General features: G+C 27.2%; 2 protein-coding genes across 4 annotated transcripts; both read left to right on the top strand.

Annotated features, from left to right (window-relative positions):
- The first annotated feature begins 393 nt into the window (after window positions 1-393).
- LOC122717425 lies at window positions 394-9110 on the top strand. Of its 3 annotated transcripts, none has more exons than XM_043941480.1 (11): window positions 394-706; window positions 800-1026; window positions 1535-5156; window positions 5241-5650; window positions 6077-6103; window positions 6212-6349; window positions 6429-6550; window positions 6631-6755; window positions 6852-7135; window positions 7225-7407; window positions 7489-9110. In XM_043941480.1, exons 3-11 carry the CDS (start codon window positions 1784-1786, stop codon window positions 7738-7740), a joined length of 4914 nt encoding a protein of 1637 aa, XP_043797415.1. In that variant the 5' UTR covers window positions 394-706; window positions 800-1026; window positions 1535-1783; the 3' UTR covers window positions 7741-9110. The 3 variants fall into 3 exon arrangements, with proteins under 3 accessions (XP_043797415.1, XP_043797406.1, XP_043797424.1); XM_043941471.1 differs by having other exon boundaries at window positions 5238-5650; XM_043941489.1 differs by lacking the exon at window positions 6077-6103 and having other exon boundaries at window positions 5238-5650.
- A 1558-nt stretch (window positions 9111-10668) lies between these two features.
- On the top strand, window positions 10669-15442 carry LOC122717443 (caprin homolog). Its single transcript, XM_043941500.1, has 6 exons — window positions 10669-10805; window positions 11660-11878; window positions 11977-12324; window positions 12449-13252; window positions 13360-13654; window positions 13728-15442. Exons 1-6 carry the CDS (start codon window positions 10692-10694, stop codon window positions 13961-13963), a joined length of 2016 nt encoding a protein of 671 aa, XP_043797435.1. The 5' UTR covers window positions 10669-10691; the 3' UTR covers window positions 13964-15442.
- Window positions 15443-15729: the final 287 nt, after the last annotated feature.

Below are 15729 nucleotides of genomic sequence, written 5' to 3'. Positions count from 1 at the left end.
AATTTAATAATAATAATTTTAATAATAATTAAATAATTTTGTATATTGTATAATGTTTTTTGTATATCAATTTTTATATTTGTTTTAGCCTCTAAAATCGATTTCCCAAAAGTATTTCATGAATATATTACTCAATGCATAGGTTTTTCAAATTTTATTATTAAGTCTAGATTATTATATTTAAATTTCCTTAAACTACGTAATAAGGTAAGATGAAAATGTAAACAAATTTAATGTATACAATCATACTGAATAATGCAGACGTTCTAGGAAATTGTTTATAAGAATGAGTGTAAATCGAAGATAAAAGTGCTCATTCCTGATTTTCTTAAAAAATCCCGCCTGTTGATTCTTTTCTCTAATTCATAGTCAATAGATGGCGCAGTTTATTGTTGATTTCGTTCAAAATGGCGGCCTGTAATGGGCACTGTGGGGTAATATTGTTCGATTCCCCGCGATAAATGAGACCATGCAAAGTTAACTCGCCCTGGTGTATGTGCGAGTACTGAGTCTAGATTGTATCCGGAATGTACACTTTTCTTCGAATGGTTAAATCATGTAAGCGCAATCATAGTGCCAGCCGATCGTGTGTCGTGCATTGGCTAAGTTTGTGTAGCCATATTTATTGTGTTATTCGGCAAGACGTTATATCTTATACACCGGCAAATGTAATTGGTAATGAAGACATATGGTTTTATTATTAAAGGTAAAATCATTGTTTCAACATTTATTTTTGTAAAAAATGTGACAATTTTGTTATCTGTAACAAAAAGAGATTATAACATATAAAACATTTAAGGACCTTAGGACAATAGGACATGAAAAGACGCTACACTGAGTTCTCTTCAATTCTTCAAAAACGGCGCACATTGATTGTTTCTTTTTCAAACTACAATTACTTTCTCTCTCTCTTTTTCAATTTTCAAACGGTGCAAGTCGTGCAATATCTTAAAACTTATTTGTGGTTTCCTTGTTATCCTTAGCACACATTGTGTTGTGTGGTGCATTAAGGATTTTACGAAAAAAGTGAGTATTTTTTTTTATTAAATCATATGTAATTGTAATAATCAATTTAATAATTTATGTATTTATTTATTTATAATATTTTAAACAAACAAAAAAATGAAAATGTGCTAAAAAATTTAATATATCTATTGTTGTAATGTATGATCATTTGACAATTTATTTATTAAATAATATTTAAATAGTGTATTATATAATTATGTATTAAATGTTTTTAAAGTATTTTCATAAAATTTTTTTCATTGTCTTATTATAATATTTGTGTAAATGATTTTATTCTTCCCTTCACAAAATCCTTTATTAGTAATAAAACCTAATTACAATTAATATATTATATTAACATTTTAAATAAATGAAATTATGTATTAAAATTTCTTTTATATAATATAAATATGTAATACATGTAAATTATTATAAATAATTATATAATTATATATAAATATTTATAAATCATCTTTCTAATATTTATTTTATGTCATTAAATTATGTATAAAAATATATATTTTTTCAGAAAAAGATGGGGCAACTATTATATCACATTATCAGTCCTAATTATTGGATAAAGGTTTATAAACCATATACACAGTGAAAGAGATTTTATTAATTTTTTCTATTTATATATAAGAAATGGATATACAAAAGTTTCAACAAAAAGTTGTGTTATGAATATCAGAAACTATATATATAACATTTATATATATATAAGAGCCTGCTGTACATAAATCAAACAAGCTAGGCACTATCGTGCCAAGCTTGGGTAATGGATCCTGTTCGTCCATGGTATGCAACATATAATCGTCTTGCTGCAAGTAGTGCAAATAGTACATTTCAACCAACAACTTCAAGCACAAACAGTGATTTTGTATCTCATCACTTAGCAACAGCTGCTACTCAAGCAGTTCCTTCAACAACATCACAATTACTTTTACAAGCAGCTCATACAACTGCAACTCTGGCGGGACAACCATCTCCATTCAACCCAGGGGGGTTTTTGTCTCCACCCCCTGTGGGATATGATGTTTTCACACCCTTGTTTCATCATCCTAATCCTAAACAAGCACATTATGTTACTCAACATAGACAAGCTCTTGCTCAAGCACAAGTGTCAGTAACAAAACAAAATGCTACAACAGAATCTGATATTCCTGTACTAAGAGAAAATTATAGTTCAGCACATCAGTCAACATTTTTTGAACATCAAGGTGCGGCAACATCGCCTACAACATCTACATTGGCTTGGACTCATCAGAACAATGCACAATTACCTAGTCCATTTGGTATTCTGCCTCATGAAAGTGTTGTTCCTTCATCCCCAGGACCATCATCTACTACAAAACCAGCTAGTGGTGTTTATGAAAATACATTTAATTCTAATTTTGCTACAACACAAACTATAAATAATTTAAACTCTCAATTAACTACACCTTCGGTTTCTGCTGCTGAATTTAAATCATCCAATTTCCCAGATAGTAAAAAGACAGTAAATATAAGACCTCAATCACCAACAGTAAGTGTTAAATCAGTAGTTTCTACATCACAAACAAATAGCAATCAAAATTTTTTTCAACCAGTATCTACTACATTCAATTCTGAAACATTAGCAAATAATTACTCTACTGGTAATGGAAATCAAACTTCAAATGGGAAAATACAATCTTCTCTTCAACATCACCAATCATGTATTGTTTCAACTACAAATAATACAAATAATACAGCCAATAAAGAATATAGAATTCCTCAACCACCTGCTAGATCAATTGCATCAACAACTATATTTTTAAATACATCTATCAGATCTGTATCTTCTCAAATTCAAGATAAACAATCGGCTAGAAATTTCGCTTCACCTCCCCATAAAACAACTTCTACATCTCAACAAAATATTCAAACTAAAGCACAGACAAAAATATATCCAGAATTAAATACACACAACAGTGAACATAGACGAAACGAACAAACATCTCATGATAATAGCCAATCATCTCCTATTAGTTTTTCCATTATGGATTCACGTAATTTGAATTATACTACTGGAAATAATACAAATTGTACAAATACTAGTGGAAAAATTAATAATAATCAAAGAAGTCAATCAAACAGTAACTTACAAACTCATTCTCAACAACCACAACAACAGCAGCAGCAGCAGCAACAATTTCATGTTTTAAATCAACAACAGCAACAACAACAAACATCATATAGACATTATCTAACAGGATCTACAGCTGATTCTGAATATCATCATTCAGCAAGATCAAAATCTGCAACTTCCACTGATTCTGCTTATTCTTCTAACAATTCCACACAAAATGGACCTGATTGTAGTGTTGTTGTGCCAAGAAGACCAAGTCCATTACAAGCACATTCACAAGCAAGTCCATTGGGACATGTTCCAAGTCCTGCTTATCCTATGTATAATAGTCCAATGGCTACTATGTCTTCTCCTTCACCTTTACAACAACATACAGAAAATGCAAATCAATGTGCAAGTGGATCATCATATAAAGGAACTGTGCAACAACAAGTTACACCACCATCACCATTAGATGTTACTGTACCACGACCAGCATCACAAGGACAAGTTGCTTATTCATCAGTCATTACAAGAGCTTTAGGTACTACTGAAAATAAAACTAATTATAATACAGATAGTAAAACTTATGATAGACAGCAACAAGATTTTTCACAAACTCAAAAACAAGTTTGTTGGGAAAATGATAATCGACAGTCAAATAATAGAAAATTTTCTATTACTCTATATACTGGTGGAAATTCTGAAGTAAATCCTCAAACTTTGCCAATTCAACAACAAGTACAACGAGTGCTTAATGTATCTGATAGACAACAATCATATTTTGAATCCAGCCAAGTGACACTACAAGATTTAAGTAGTTGTAGAGGAGATCCTATGAGTATAGTAAAAAATTTACAGACTTTACAAGGTTCATGTCAAGTACAACAACAAACTACTGTTTCTGTTGCTCCAACTGAACAACAAAAGCAAATAGAAGAACGACGTAAAGTAGATACAAATAAAAAAAGAAAAAGTTTAGAAAAAAGTGGACATAATTCTTTAAATGAAATAAGTGGAACAACGACAATGACAGAATACTTAAATAGAATACCACCCCCTGCACATCATAATACAAATCAACAGCAACAAAATGGTTATTTTGATTTTGAAAGATGGAATTTACCTCCACCTCCTGCTAAAATGTTTCCTACTGCATCAGGTGCTTTCAGTTCACAATCAACCTTACATTCAAATAATTTTGTTGGTTCTCCAGCTCATCAACATCAATCTTTGATGGTACCTCATCATCATGCTCCACCTCCTATTCCATATTTTCCAGCCTTTCATATTCCTTCAAGCCATCATCATTCACATGAATTTCAATCTTCTGTTGAAATTACACCTATAGGTTTTGGTGAAAATTCAACAAATCAAAATCCTAATTATAATCAAGATATCAGAGATGATCAACCTAAAGTAATTGTTCCTAATATTGAAGAAGAATTAGGTTTCCTACAACAAAATCAACAATTGATTCAAACTGTTAGCATCTTAAATAAAGATTTCAAACGATCTAATAAAGATCCTAATTCAGGATTTATGACAAGTTATTTAAAATTTTTACAAGGTGAAAGAGAACCTTCACCTCCTCCAGCAATACGTGGTGGAAGAAAAGCAACTTGGAATAGATCAAAACCTTATATTCCTGTAGAACCTAAAAAATCTGTAGAAAGTTTAGTAAATGGAGAAATAATGAAAACACAAATAGAAAAACCACCTCAACCTAAAGAAACACCAGTGATTGATTATACTAATGATCCACGATATTTTCCTTTACCTAAAGAACGAAAAAAACAGAATTTTGATTCAAGTGATGATGGTTTTACTAGTGATGATGATTTTCTATTTCCTCCTAAAAAATCGGATAAGAAAGTAACAAATACAAATACTTCCAATATAATGGAAGTAACAGTAAAATCAGAAGGTAAATCTAAAAAAGGAAGACCAATAAAACCTGGAGGACCAACAGATAGAAAAAGAAAAGCTGCAGCGGCAGCTGCTGCAGCAGCAGAAGCAGCAATGATTACAATTAATAAAATTTCTAAAAAATACGAAGAAGGTAAATATATATATTATTTTTTTCTTAGATTAAAAAATATTTCATAATTGAATATATTTATTTCTTTTTCTTTTTTTATAGTAGATCCTTTGCTTTTACCTCCAAGACGTGAAACATCTAGAAGAAAAGCAAAAGAAAAAACCTCAGTAAAACAATTTTTAGATCGACAACAGGGTATAGATTATTTTGATAATGATGAAGAACAGGGTGATTCTGATTCTGATCCTGCTTGGACACCTGCTGTAAAATTAGTTGGAGATGAAGAAGAAAAGAAAAAGAAACGTGGAAGACCTGTTATTACTAAAAAAAGTAGAAAAATTTTAGAAGAAGAAGATTATTCTCCTAGTGATGTTGTTGTTTCAAAGAAATCAAGTAGAAAAAAACATGAAACACCATCAAAAACTTCTAATGTTACTGGAAAGTTATCTTGTAAAATAGATGAGAAACTTTTAGCATCTATCAGTGATGAAGATATTGATATTTCACCATTTAAGGTATATAATTTAATAATACTATTTCTATTTTTTATATATAAAATATTAAATATTTTATATATAAAATAGTATATAAATAATAAATTTGTTTATTTTATTAAATATTTATGATTTATTTACTAATTTTTTTAGAAGAATTTAAAAATAATAAATCAATTAAAAATTATATGATATTTCTGATATTTAATTTGTTTCTTTATTTTTAACTTATTTATTAATATTTTTGGTTTTTTCAATAAGAATAAAAATTGTCATAATAAATAGATACATATGCAATATATTTTATTATATTACATAATATATATAATATATATAAATATGATATTTGTATTTTATACATATACATACATATGTATATATATATATATATATATGTGTGTATATATGATATTTTGTATTTGTAATGTATTTGTATATTGCATGCAGCATTTTGTGGATGAATTAGATGATGTGGTAATATTTTATGTGATGTTATACAAGAATATCAGATTTATATCAGAATTATAATAGAATATTTTAATTATTTAATTTTTAAGTGTTATTTTATTATATATTTTTCAGTCTGGAGAATTTGTTGTAATCAAGACAGATTTAAATGAAGAATATCCTCCTCTTTGGAGAATAGATGGTAAAACATTATTACAAAAATATGAACCATTTAAATCTAATGGCAAAACTTTATATCGAAACATATCTACGGTAATAGATTATTATTTTTTTAAACATTTTTAATTTTCTATTAAATTATATGTATGTATACATATCAATTATCTTTTAGTATTCGGGTTGGGCACCACAAAATCGACATATATATCAACAAGTTCCAGTAAAATTCTTACAACAAGGTAAAGCAGAAACAATAGTAGAATTTTTAAGGGATGAAATGATTATTGATAATAAGTAAGTATTATTATTATATAGCATAAATAATATATGAAAATTAAATAAATAAGAAATTATTACATTTTTTTGGTTTTTAGCGAATGTATTGATAAATCTATGAAGGATACTGAAAAATATCAAGATAATTTTGAAGTATATATTCAAACATTGATATCACAAGCTTTGGATTCTAATTTTCTAACAGAAATATTTCAAGAACAAGGTTAAATTTCTATTTAATATAATTATATATTAAAAAAATTTTTTTCTTGTATAATTTACACATATAAATTTTATTTAATTATTTTAATTTATATAGATGATTATTTCTTATCAAACGTAAAAACTGTGGATGAAGTAACGGAAGAAAGGAAACAACGGCTTCTATCTACAACGAAATGGCGATCAAATGTTATAAATGCAATATCAACTTGGCCATGTCTTAATGTTCTTAAAGATATACCATTTACAGAATATAAAGGAAAGTCATGTGCTGGATGCCAACAGTTTAAAATTCATGCTAGGGTTCTATTGTATGGTCAACCATACAATGCTACTACATTAGAAGGTTCTCCACCTGACCCAAGAATACCTCAAGAAAAAGTACTTAAATTATTTTTTTGATTATTGTTTACTTTTTTTAATTGATATTAAAAAAATTTATTTATATAATTAGTTAATTAATTTTTTAGGATTTTTTATTGTGTCGAATATGTCAAGCAAAAGTTGCTTTATATAATAAGGTTGCACATCAGAAATATTTAATGTTTTTGGAATGTGCAAGAAGAGTTGCAGATAAAAGAGTAGCAGATCCTCATAAAGATACCACAATAATATTGAATGAATTATTAGCTGATGAAACATGGTTAAATCAAGTAAGTCAAAATATTTTTTAAAATACTTTAATAATATGAAAATATTTATTAGAACAACTTAAAAAAACATAATTTTTTCAGTTATTTAAAGAAGTTAGAACAATCTGGGCAGAAATAGATAATTTGGAATATCAAGCAAAAACAAAATCAAGTTTAAAATCAATATTTTCTTCTACAGCAAGTAGTACAGAAGAAATGAATGAAAATATTTCAATAAAACAACCAATTGAAATGACTGCTAATATTTCGGATTCACAGGTGCCTACACAGAAAACCGAAGAGACTTCTGAAATAGTGTCTTGCGATGTGCAAATGAGCAGTATACCATCTTAGTGGTGCTACAATAATAGAAATTGGCTCCGTTTTATACAATGCCTGAAGAGCATTAAAGATTTAGTGTGTATTGACTTAATGGACATGAAGAAGACCAAACATTTAAATATTGTATTTTGATGATAAATATTTAAATTGAGTTAATATAATATGCTGTGAAACGAATGGTGAAGACAAACATTAATGTGTAATCAAGAAATTGTAGTTATAGTGATAACAAGTAGTGAATGATGAGGTAAGTAAAAAGGCGATTTAAAAAGCGTATAAATATCAGACATATGTATATAAAATATTCATCTCTATGTTAAAATTTTAGAAATGAGCCCAATTTTGCCATTTTAATAGCATGATAATAGAGATTTACGAATGTTTGTGTGCATAAATATTTAGTTCTAGATTTGTATCGTGATAACCTAATGTAATGATATATTAAGATATGTAGGTCTGATATGTTAAGATCTGAAAAAAAAAATGCGAAAGACAAATGATTTTAAAATATAAAGTGATAAAACATAAAACGTCACAATCTTTGTAATATATTTAAATACATCATACTTTCTATAACTACAAAGTTCTGTGTAAAATACAGAAACTGTTACATTGTTTGTTCCTGTAATTATAACTTTTAAAATCGAACATTTTCTTTGTGAATTAGTTTACATATATTTTTTTTTTAATAATTTAACAAATGTAAACGATATTTATGTGCATGTTAATTTGTATATAAGCAGATCATGCAACTACAAAATTTATTATAACGTATGAAATACGTTAATAATATTCAGAAGTGTTCCAAAATAGCATTCTGTTAATAAAATGCTTCATGATAAATGCAATATTTTGAAAATATGCATTGTTTTCTTTTTAGAAAACATTAGATACTTTGTAAAACATTTGTATATAGAAATACTTTTAATAAGATTAGGATTATATCTTCACTTCTAATTCAACTATATGTATTATATATCTTCCATTATAATTCCAGCTTAATAATTCAATACCAAGTTTCTAAGTTCTTCCATCTTAAAACTTTCATAAGATAATTCCATTCTCATTTTATAAAATATGAATATCACTTTAGATCATTTATTTTTGTGAATAATCCTGTGACTAGCAACATGCGCATATTATGTATGGAGTATGAATGAATGTTCCATAAAAAATGTATCTATTTTCATAGAAATCTTGGTAATATCAGTGCTTTAAGATGTCTAATCTAATGAGCAAAATTACATTTTTTATAATAGCATATAATCAGAGTTTACATCATATCTTCCTTTTCAAATCTTATATAGTAATCAATAAAAAATAAACAAATTGTTAATAAAGAACATATTATTAAAATTAAATCAAATATAATTAATTATTTAGAAGTATTTAAACTTCTAATGTTTTTTCAAGACTTAATAATTTTAATAGTAGTTATTCTATTTAGTAATTATATATGTATATTAATTTAATAATATAATTTTAAAAAATTTTACTTTGCTATAAAATTTTTAAGAATTTCAAATATAAATACATCTTGACAAAATAATTAAAGATACTTTTATAGATTTTCAATAGCTAATATAAAATTAAAAATAAAATAATATTTGCTAACAAATTTTTTATATGTTAAATGTTATAGTTCAAATTGAATTATCATTACTGTGTTAAAATAATTATTGTATTATAATTTTTGTGTTATCATTGTTTAAATCTTTAAATCTTAAGTTTTTTAATCTATTTTTAGCTTTCTTAAGAAAAAAATATTCTCTAAAAATGAGGATGGTGATATGCGTGTGTGGCGCGATGTATTTTTCAAAGATGATATATCAAATTATATTTGTAAATTATATATACGAAAATATGATGGTAAGAACAGATGACTATTATGATAAAATTATAGGATTTTAGACATCTTTCATATGCTATAGTAAAATGAAATTATTGTATTAGCGATTATTATCGGGTTACCGAGTTGTATAATAAATTGGAGAAAATTAATAACATGCAAAAATGCGGGCATTTGGTCACTGATGCAATAAAGAAATGTAAATGCAGTTACAAAATATTTTCTTTTTAGCAAATGTGCCATGCAATATTTCATATTGATAAACAAGCTGGTGCTATGTATATATTCATTTATTGTTCGCAAAAATTTCATTCAAAAATTTTAATCATTTAAAATTCATTAGAATATTATTAATAATTTGTTAAAAAAATTAACAAAAATTTACAAAATTAAAATATTATATATAGCACTAGCTTAAAAATGTTATATTAGCATATAGAAGAATAATATTGTTATATTGTATTTTTTTAAAACATAAATATGTATGTTTATTTTTCCAACTGTAAACTTATTATTTTCTAAATCATGATCAAGTATGCTTTCTTAATCATGAGATTACAGTATTTCTGTTACTACGATTTAAAAAAGAAGATATGATAAAAAAATAGCAAAATTTTACTTGGATAATTTATGTTTTTATTAATCTTTTTTCAATAAAATGAAAAATTTTATAAGACTGTGTATTACTAATATCTTATCTAGTTATTATGTATATTATTTAATATCCATTAAATCCATGATTTTATAAATTTTTATTTTTAGTAGTTTATTTTATATATATATATATATATATATTTATATATATACATGTAATATTCTAACATATGTAAATTTGATTATTTTATGCATTGTAATTATAAAACATATAAATAGTTTTTATTTCTAGATCTAATAACTTTTTTTGTTTACTATAACTATCATATTATTTCATAATTTATATAGTTTTACTGAATGGTTTTCATGCAAAAGGTTCTAGAAAAAATAGTTACAGCACTGGTATAGAGGTTAAGTACAAAATCACAATGAGCATGCGCTTCTGATTGCTTCTCTTTCCCCGTTCCCCGCAACACCGTTACTATTCTGATTTCCAGTTCGCGTTTGTTGCCCGTGAAGGATGCCTTCTGCCAACCCTAAACTAGAAAAACAGGCCTCTACGGAGACCGTAGATCCTATACGCCAAGCAATTATCGTTATCGAACATAAGATACGGAATCTTGAAAAGCGTAAGGTAAGTATTTGAATAATATGCATGTAAATAGTGTCGAGAAAATTACCTGTCAGTTGATAGCTTTTACGGTGCAATCCGCCATGATTGGATACGCCATGTGCTCACGTTTGAGATTTTGTAGGTATCTGATTATTATATTGTGAAAAGTTAATTACTGTTGTTATATTTTGAAACTAGAAATTTTTCATTAAAACTAAATGAAAGCAAAATTATTTTTCTTTGTTCAATCAAACATTCGAGTTTGTAATTATGAATCTCATGTCATGGCGGTATCTTCTAAAGAAATGTACAAAACTTTACGTGACACGCTTTCTAGCCGCTACCGGTATATTATATTGTGTAATAATATTTTTCGTTTAACAAAATATTATAAATTTAAATATGAAATTTAAATACATAAATTGCATTAAAATTCATTTTAATATACAAGAAATTCTTTATTTATCTTCGTTTATAATATTTGATAAATTAATTTTCTGAAAATATACAATTTCATAAAGAAATTAAAAATTTGTATAAAAATTTATTTTTTTATACAAAAATAAATCATTATATGTATACATAGATTTTTATTTATTCAAAGTTAACAGTCGTATAAAAGTAATTCTCTTTCTATGAATTAATTAGTTTGTCTAAATTATATATGTATATACGTGTACATATACACACATATGCAATATATATAATACTTATATATTATTAAAAAAATAATTTTCTTGTTTTTTTTTTTACAAAAATTATTTTTATTTTATTATACGTATTATTTATATATTATAATTCTTTATTATATATAATTAATTTTATTAATTATATTATAATATTTTAATAATATTAACAGTATATGTTACATTTAGGGAAAGTTAGAATCATATAGGGATCTTCAAAAAAATGGAAGAGAATTAAATGCAGATCAAAAAACAGCAGTAGCCAAATATGATGAAGTTTTACAAACATTGGATATTACAAAAGAATTATATAAACAAATTGTTGGAATTGCACATGATGCAGTTAAACAACAAAAAAAATTGGCAAGAAAAGAAGCCATTGAGAGAATGCAACAAGATATTGCAAAGGTAAATTAATTATTAATTAATATTATATATTAGGATTTATAATATAAATAATTTATTTCAGTTTATTAAATGTTTTTTATATTTATTAATTATTTTAGGTGAGAGAAGTTCTTCTTATACAAGATGCATTAATGAACATGGGTACAGAATCTGTAAGAGAAGATTTCCTTGCTGGAAAAAATGGTGCTGTAAAATTATCAGAAGAGGATTTAAAATCTTTAGACAGCTTGTATAATGAAGTTATGATGAAACATCATCGAGAAGAAGGAGAACCAACATTCCTTCAACAAGTACAGAAAGTAGCAGAACATTATGTAGCTATTGTTGATGGAAAACAAAGAGAAGTTGTTGGCACAACTTACAATAAATTAAAGGAAATTATTACTTCTATTAATCAATGTGGGTATTTTGATCAAGTTCATGAAACTGAAGCTGTAGTAGAAGAAGTAAGTATTTATATGTTAATTTGCATTATATATAATATGTTATTTTTGTAATTAATTTATAAACAAAATTAATTAAAAAATTAAGAAAGAAGAAATGACAATAATTTTATTGAAATTTTTATAGGTTACAGAAGCAGTTGCAGAAACTCAAATATCTGAAACTCCTGTGCAAGATCAAGTCAATGAAGAATATAATACCAATGACAGACACATTCCACCTGAGTCAATGATTCCAATTCCTAATTTCCCAGTACAAGTTGCTCCTCTTCCTGTTGTTTCTGGCACTACCCCAGTTTCTGGTCCAATTCCTGTAGTTGCACAACCCATTCCTCATCCAGCTGCACCAGTTGAAACATCTTATTACACAAATGCAACAGGATTTGTTCCACAACCACAACAACAACAACAGCAATCTCAACAAACTCAACAACAACCACCACAAGCTCCCAGAATTAATGATGTCATAGGCACACCAAATTTCTTTTTCTTACAAGAATCAGAACTTGATTCACCAGATGTTACTTCTCAAGCACCCATTGTATCACACATTCCTGCTGCTGTTAATGCACCTATTCCTTCACAAACATTTACAAATCAAAATTTTGCAAATGCACCAGTAGTAGCACAACCAGTTATATATCAGCATCAACCGCCACAGGATATGTCCCACATTCCTGGATTTGCTAATCCTAATCCACCACCACCTATTCCAATGCCACCTTCTCATCAACAACCAAATATGCAGTATAGTCCTCAGCATCCTACAACTTTTCAACAGCAACCCCAACAACAGCAACCGCAGCAGCAGCAGCAGCAACAACAACAACAACAACAACAACAACAACAAGCTCCTTCACAACAAGTATCACAACAAGCACAAACTCAGACTTTTGAACATCAACAAGAAAATCAACAACAAACTATTGAAGTATATTACAAATATTATATTACTAATAAAATAACATATTTTAAAATAATCAAAATATTAAAATATTTTTTTTTCTTTTTTTTTTTTTTTTTTTTTTTTTTTTTAAGGAAAAAACTGAAGAAAATCAAGATGAAACAACAGCACCAGAATCAGAATTAGAACAACCTAATGAATCCGTAGATTGGTGTCAGATGACTGAAACTAATGATTGGAATCCGACAGACCAATCACAACAATCTGCTCAAGATTCACAACAAACACAACAACAAACATCTCAACAAACTTGGGGTGATCAACAACGTAGTGGATACAGAGGTAGAGGTGGACGAAGAGGCAATTCTAATGGATATAATGGAAGAGGTAGGGGCGGTGGTTATCAACAAAATGGTCGTGGAGGGCAAGGTATAATGTATTATATTATTTATTAAAACAAAAGATTTTAATACATTTGATTAAATTATAATTTTATATTTAGGAACATATTATCGTAATGACAGCAACTATCAAAATGGTTATCAACAACGATCTTGGGGAAATAGCGAAGGAAATAGCGGTTATAATTCTGGTTATAAAAGAGGCGGTGGTGGATCAAGAGGTGGAGGTCCACGAGGTGAGCGTGGTATGGATAGAGGTCGAGGACAGTTTCGCGGTCAAAGAGGTGGAAATCGTGGCGGTTATGCGCCTCGTGGTAAACCTCATACGCAACAGTAATAAAATGATAGAGTTATGCACATATGAACCATAAATAATGTTTTAAGATCGTAATTCAATTGTCTATTTATGAAAAAACCTAAGTCGTATCTTTAATACGTACAAAAGCTTGGAAAAACTATACCAAGAATTTTAACATGTAAAATAGCAATTTCATTGTTCTAGATCGTTGTTTAATAGTTGTAAATGATTAATTAATTATATTCATTCGATATTATATTCATACATATTAAGCAAATAACATAAAGCATAAAAAATATTAATATATATGTAATTTTAAATTTAAAAAAAATTTCATTTAATCAATGGAATAAGATATTTTGGTATATTTTTTTGCGGCTTAGGATATTTCTTAAATGAGACATTGAATATAAAAATTTTGCATTTGAATTTGGTATCTACAATTATCAAAAGAAGATCTATTAATATTGACAAAGAGTTATACAGATATAACAATGTGATATAAGGAAAGATTAACCAAATTTAGAGGCGTGAACCCACCATGCAAGTATTATTGTGTTGTGACAGAAGGCAGTTTTCACAGGGCAACAACAGCTGATCAACAAAGATTAGAAAAATAATTTTATTATAAAAAAATACAAAAAAAAATGAGAACTCATACAAGCATTTCACGCAAAGACACAAGGATGTATTTAACGAATAACGTTAAAGTAATTACACGAATAGATGAACTGCACGACCATCTCTTTGTCTTGCGGCGCATCGTTCTAGAGAATTTTTTAAAATACCAGAAAAAAGAGGATACAGTGAGCAATGCCTTCTTCTAGTGCTATATATCTTCTTGACTTCATATTCCATTTTCGGTCTATGAATCTATGAAGTATTTAGAAAGTTAAAGTTGTCGAGATTTAGTAGTTGGAAAAATGAAAGATTATAATGTAATATGTGGATACATAAAGATGTTTTTCATGAAACATGTTTCATGATTGCTACTAATTACTTCGCTCCTTTTACTGTTTTTTCTGTGTGATTCCAAAATTCTTTACGGTCGCCTATGCATTTGGCCAAGTAAAAGAGATTGCAGTGCAATGTCAAGTTTATAAAGCAACATTACCTGATTTTTTTTATCGCAAAATATATATGATTATTTTTAAAAAAAAAAAAGAAGCGATAGTGCGGAGCTTTAGCATGTAAGTCGAGTGTACAATTACTGACTAGAGGTAAAGAAGGCATATTTGTACAATATGCCATTGACAAAAGCCACGCTCACACCGCCAAACACGTGATGAAAAGTATCGTATTGTATTTCGTTTGTACATTTGTGTTTAATCACCTCCATCTACAGTTATGTTCAACTATCCTATGAATACCTATGTATCTTCCAAATAAAGATCTAATTCAACCCTGCTAACTAGCCTACGTATCGTACTCATTGTCGACATGAGAAACGTTTCATTCTTCAGCTTGTTCTCAAATAAAAAAATCGAATAAAGTATTTGATTAATCATATTTTATTAACAATGTCTGTTTTGAAATTTTTTTCTCACTCTTTTTTTTTAGTAAAGTTATGAATATTTATTTTATTTAATTAAGATATGATATAATATATAATGATAAAATAGATATATATAATATATTTAATAATAATAAAATAGCTATTCGAATTTCGCGCTTCTATATCTATAATACTATAGTATTTTAGTTGATTATCGTAGTCAAAATTCGTTTTAAATTGAACGTGGTTAAAATCTTGTTTAATATATGAATTAATATAATATCGATAATATAAAGTATTTTATTATTTC

This window comes from Apis laboriosa, unplaced genomic scaffold, assembly GCF_014066325.1.
Source record: "Apis laboriosa isolate Shangri-la unplaced genomic scaffold, ASM1406632v1 scaffold11_cov152, whole genome shotgun sequence".
NCBI lineage: Eukaryota > Metazoa > Arthropoda > Insecta > Hymenoptera > Apidae > Apis > Apis laboriosa.
Note: the sequence above shows the minus strand (reverse complement) of the source record. Positions and strands in the feature narration are given on the sequence as shown.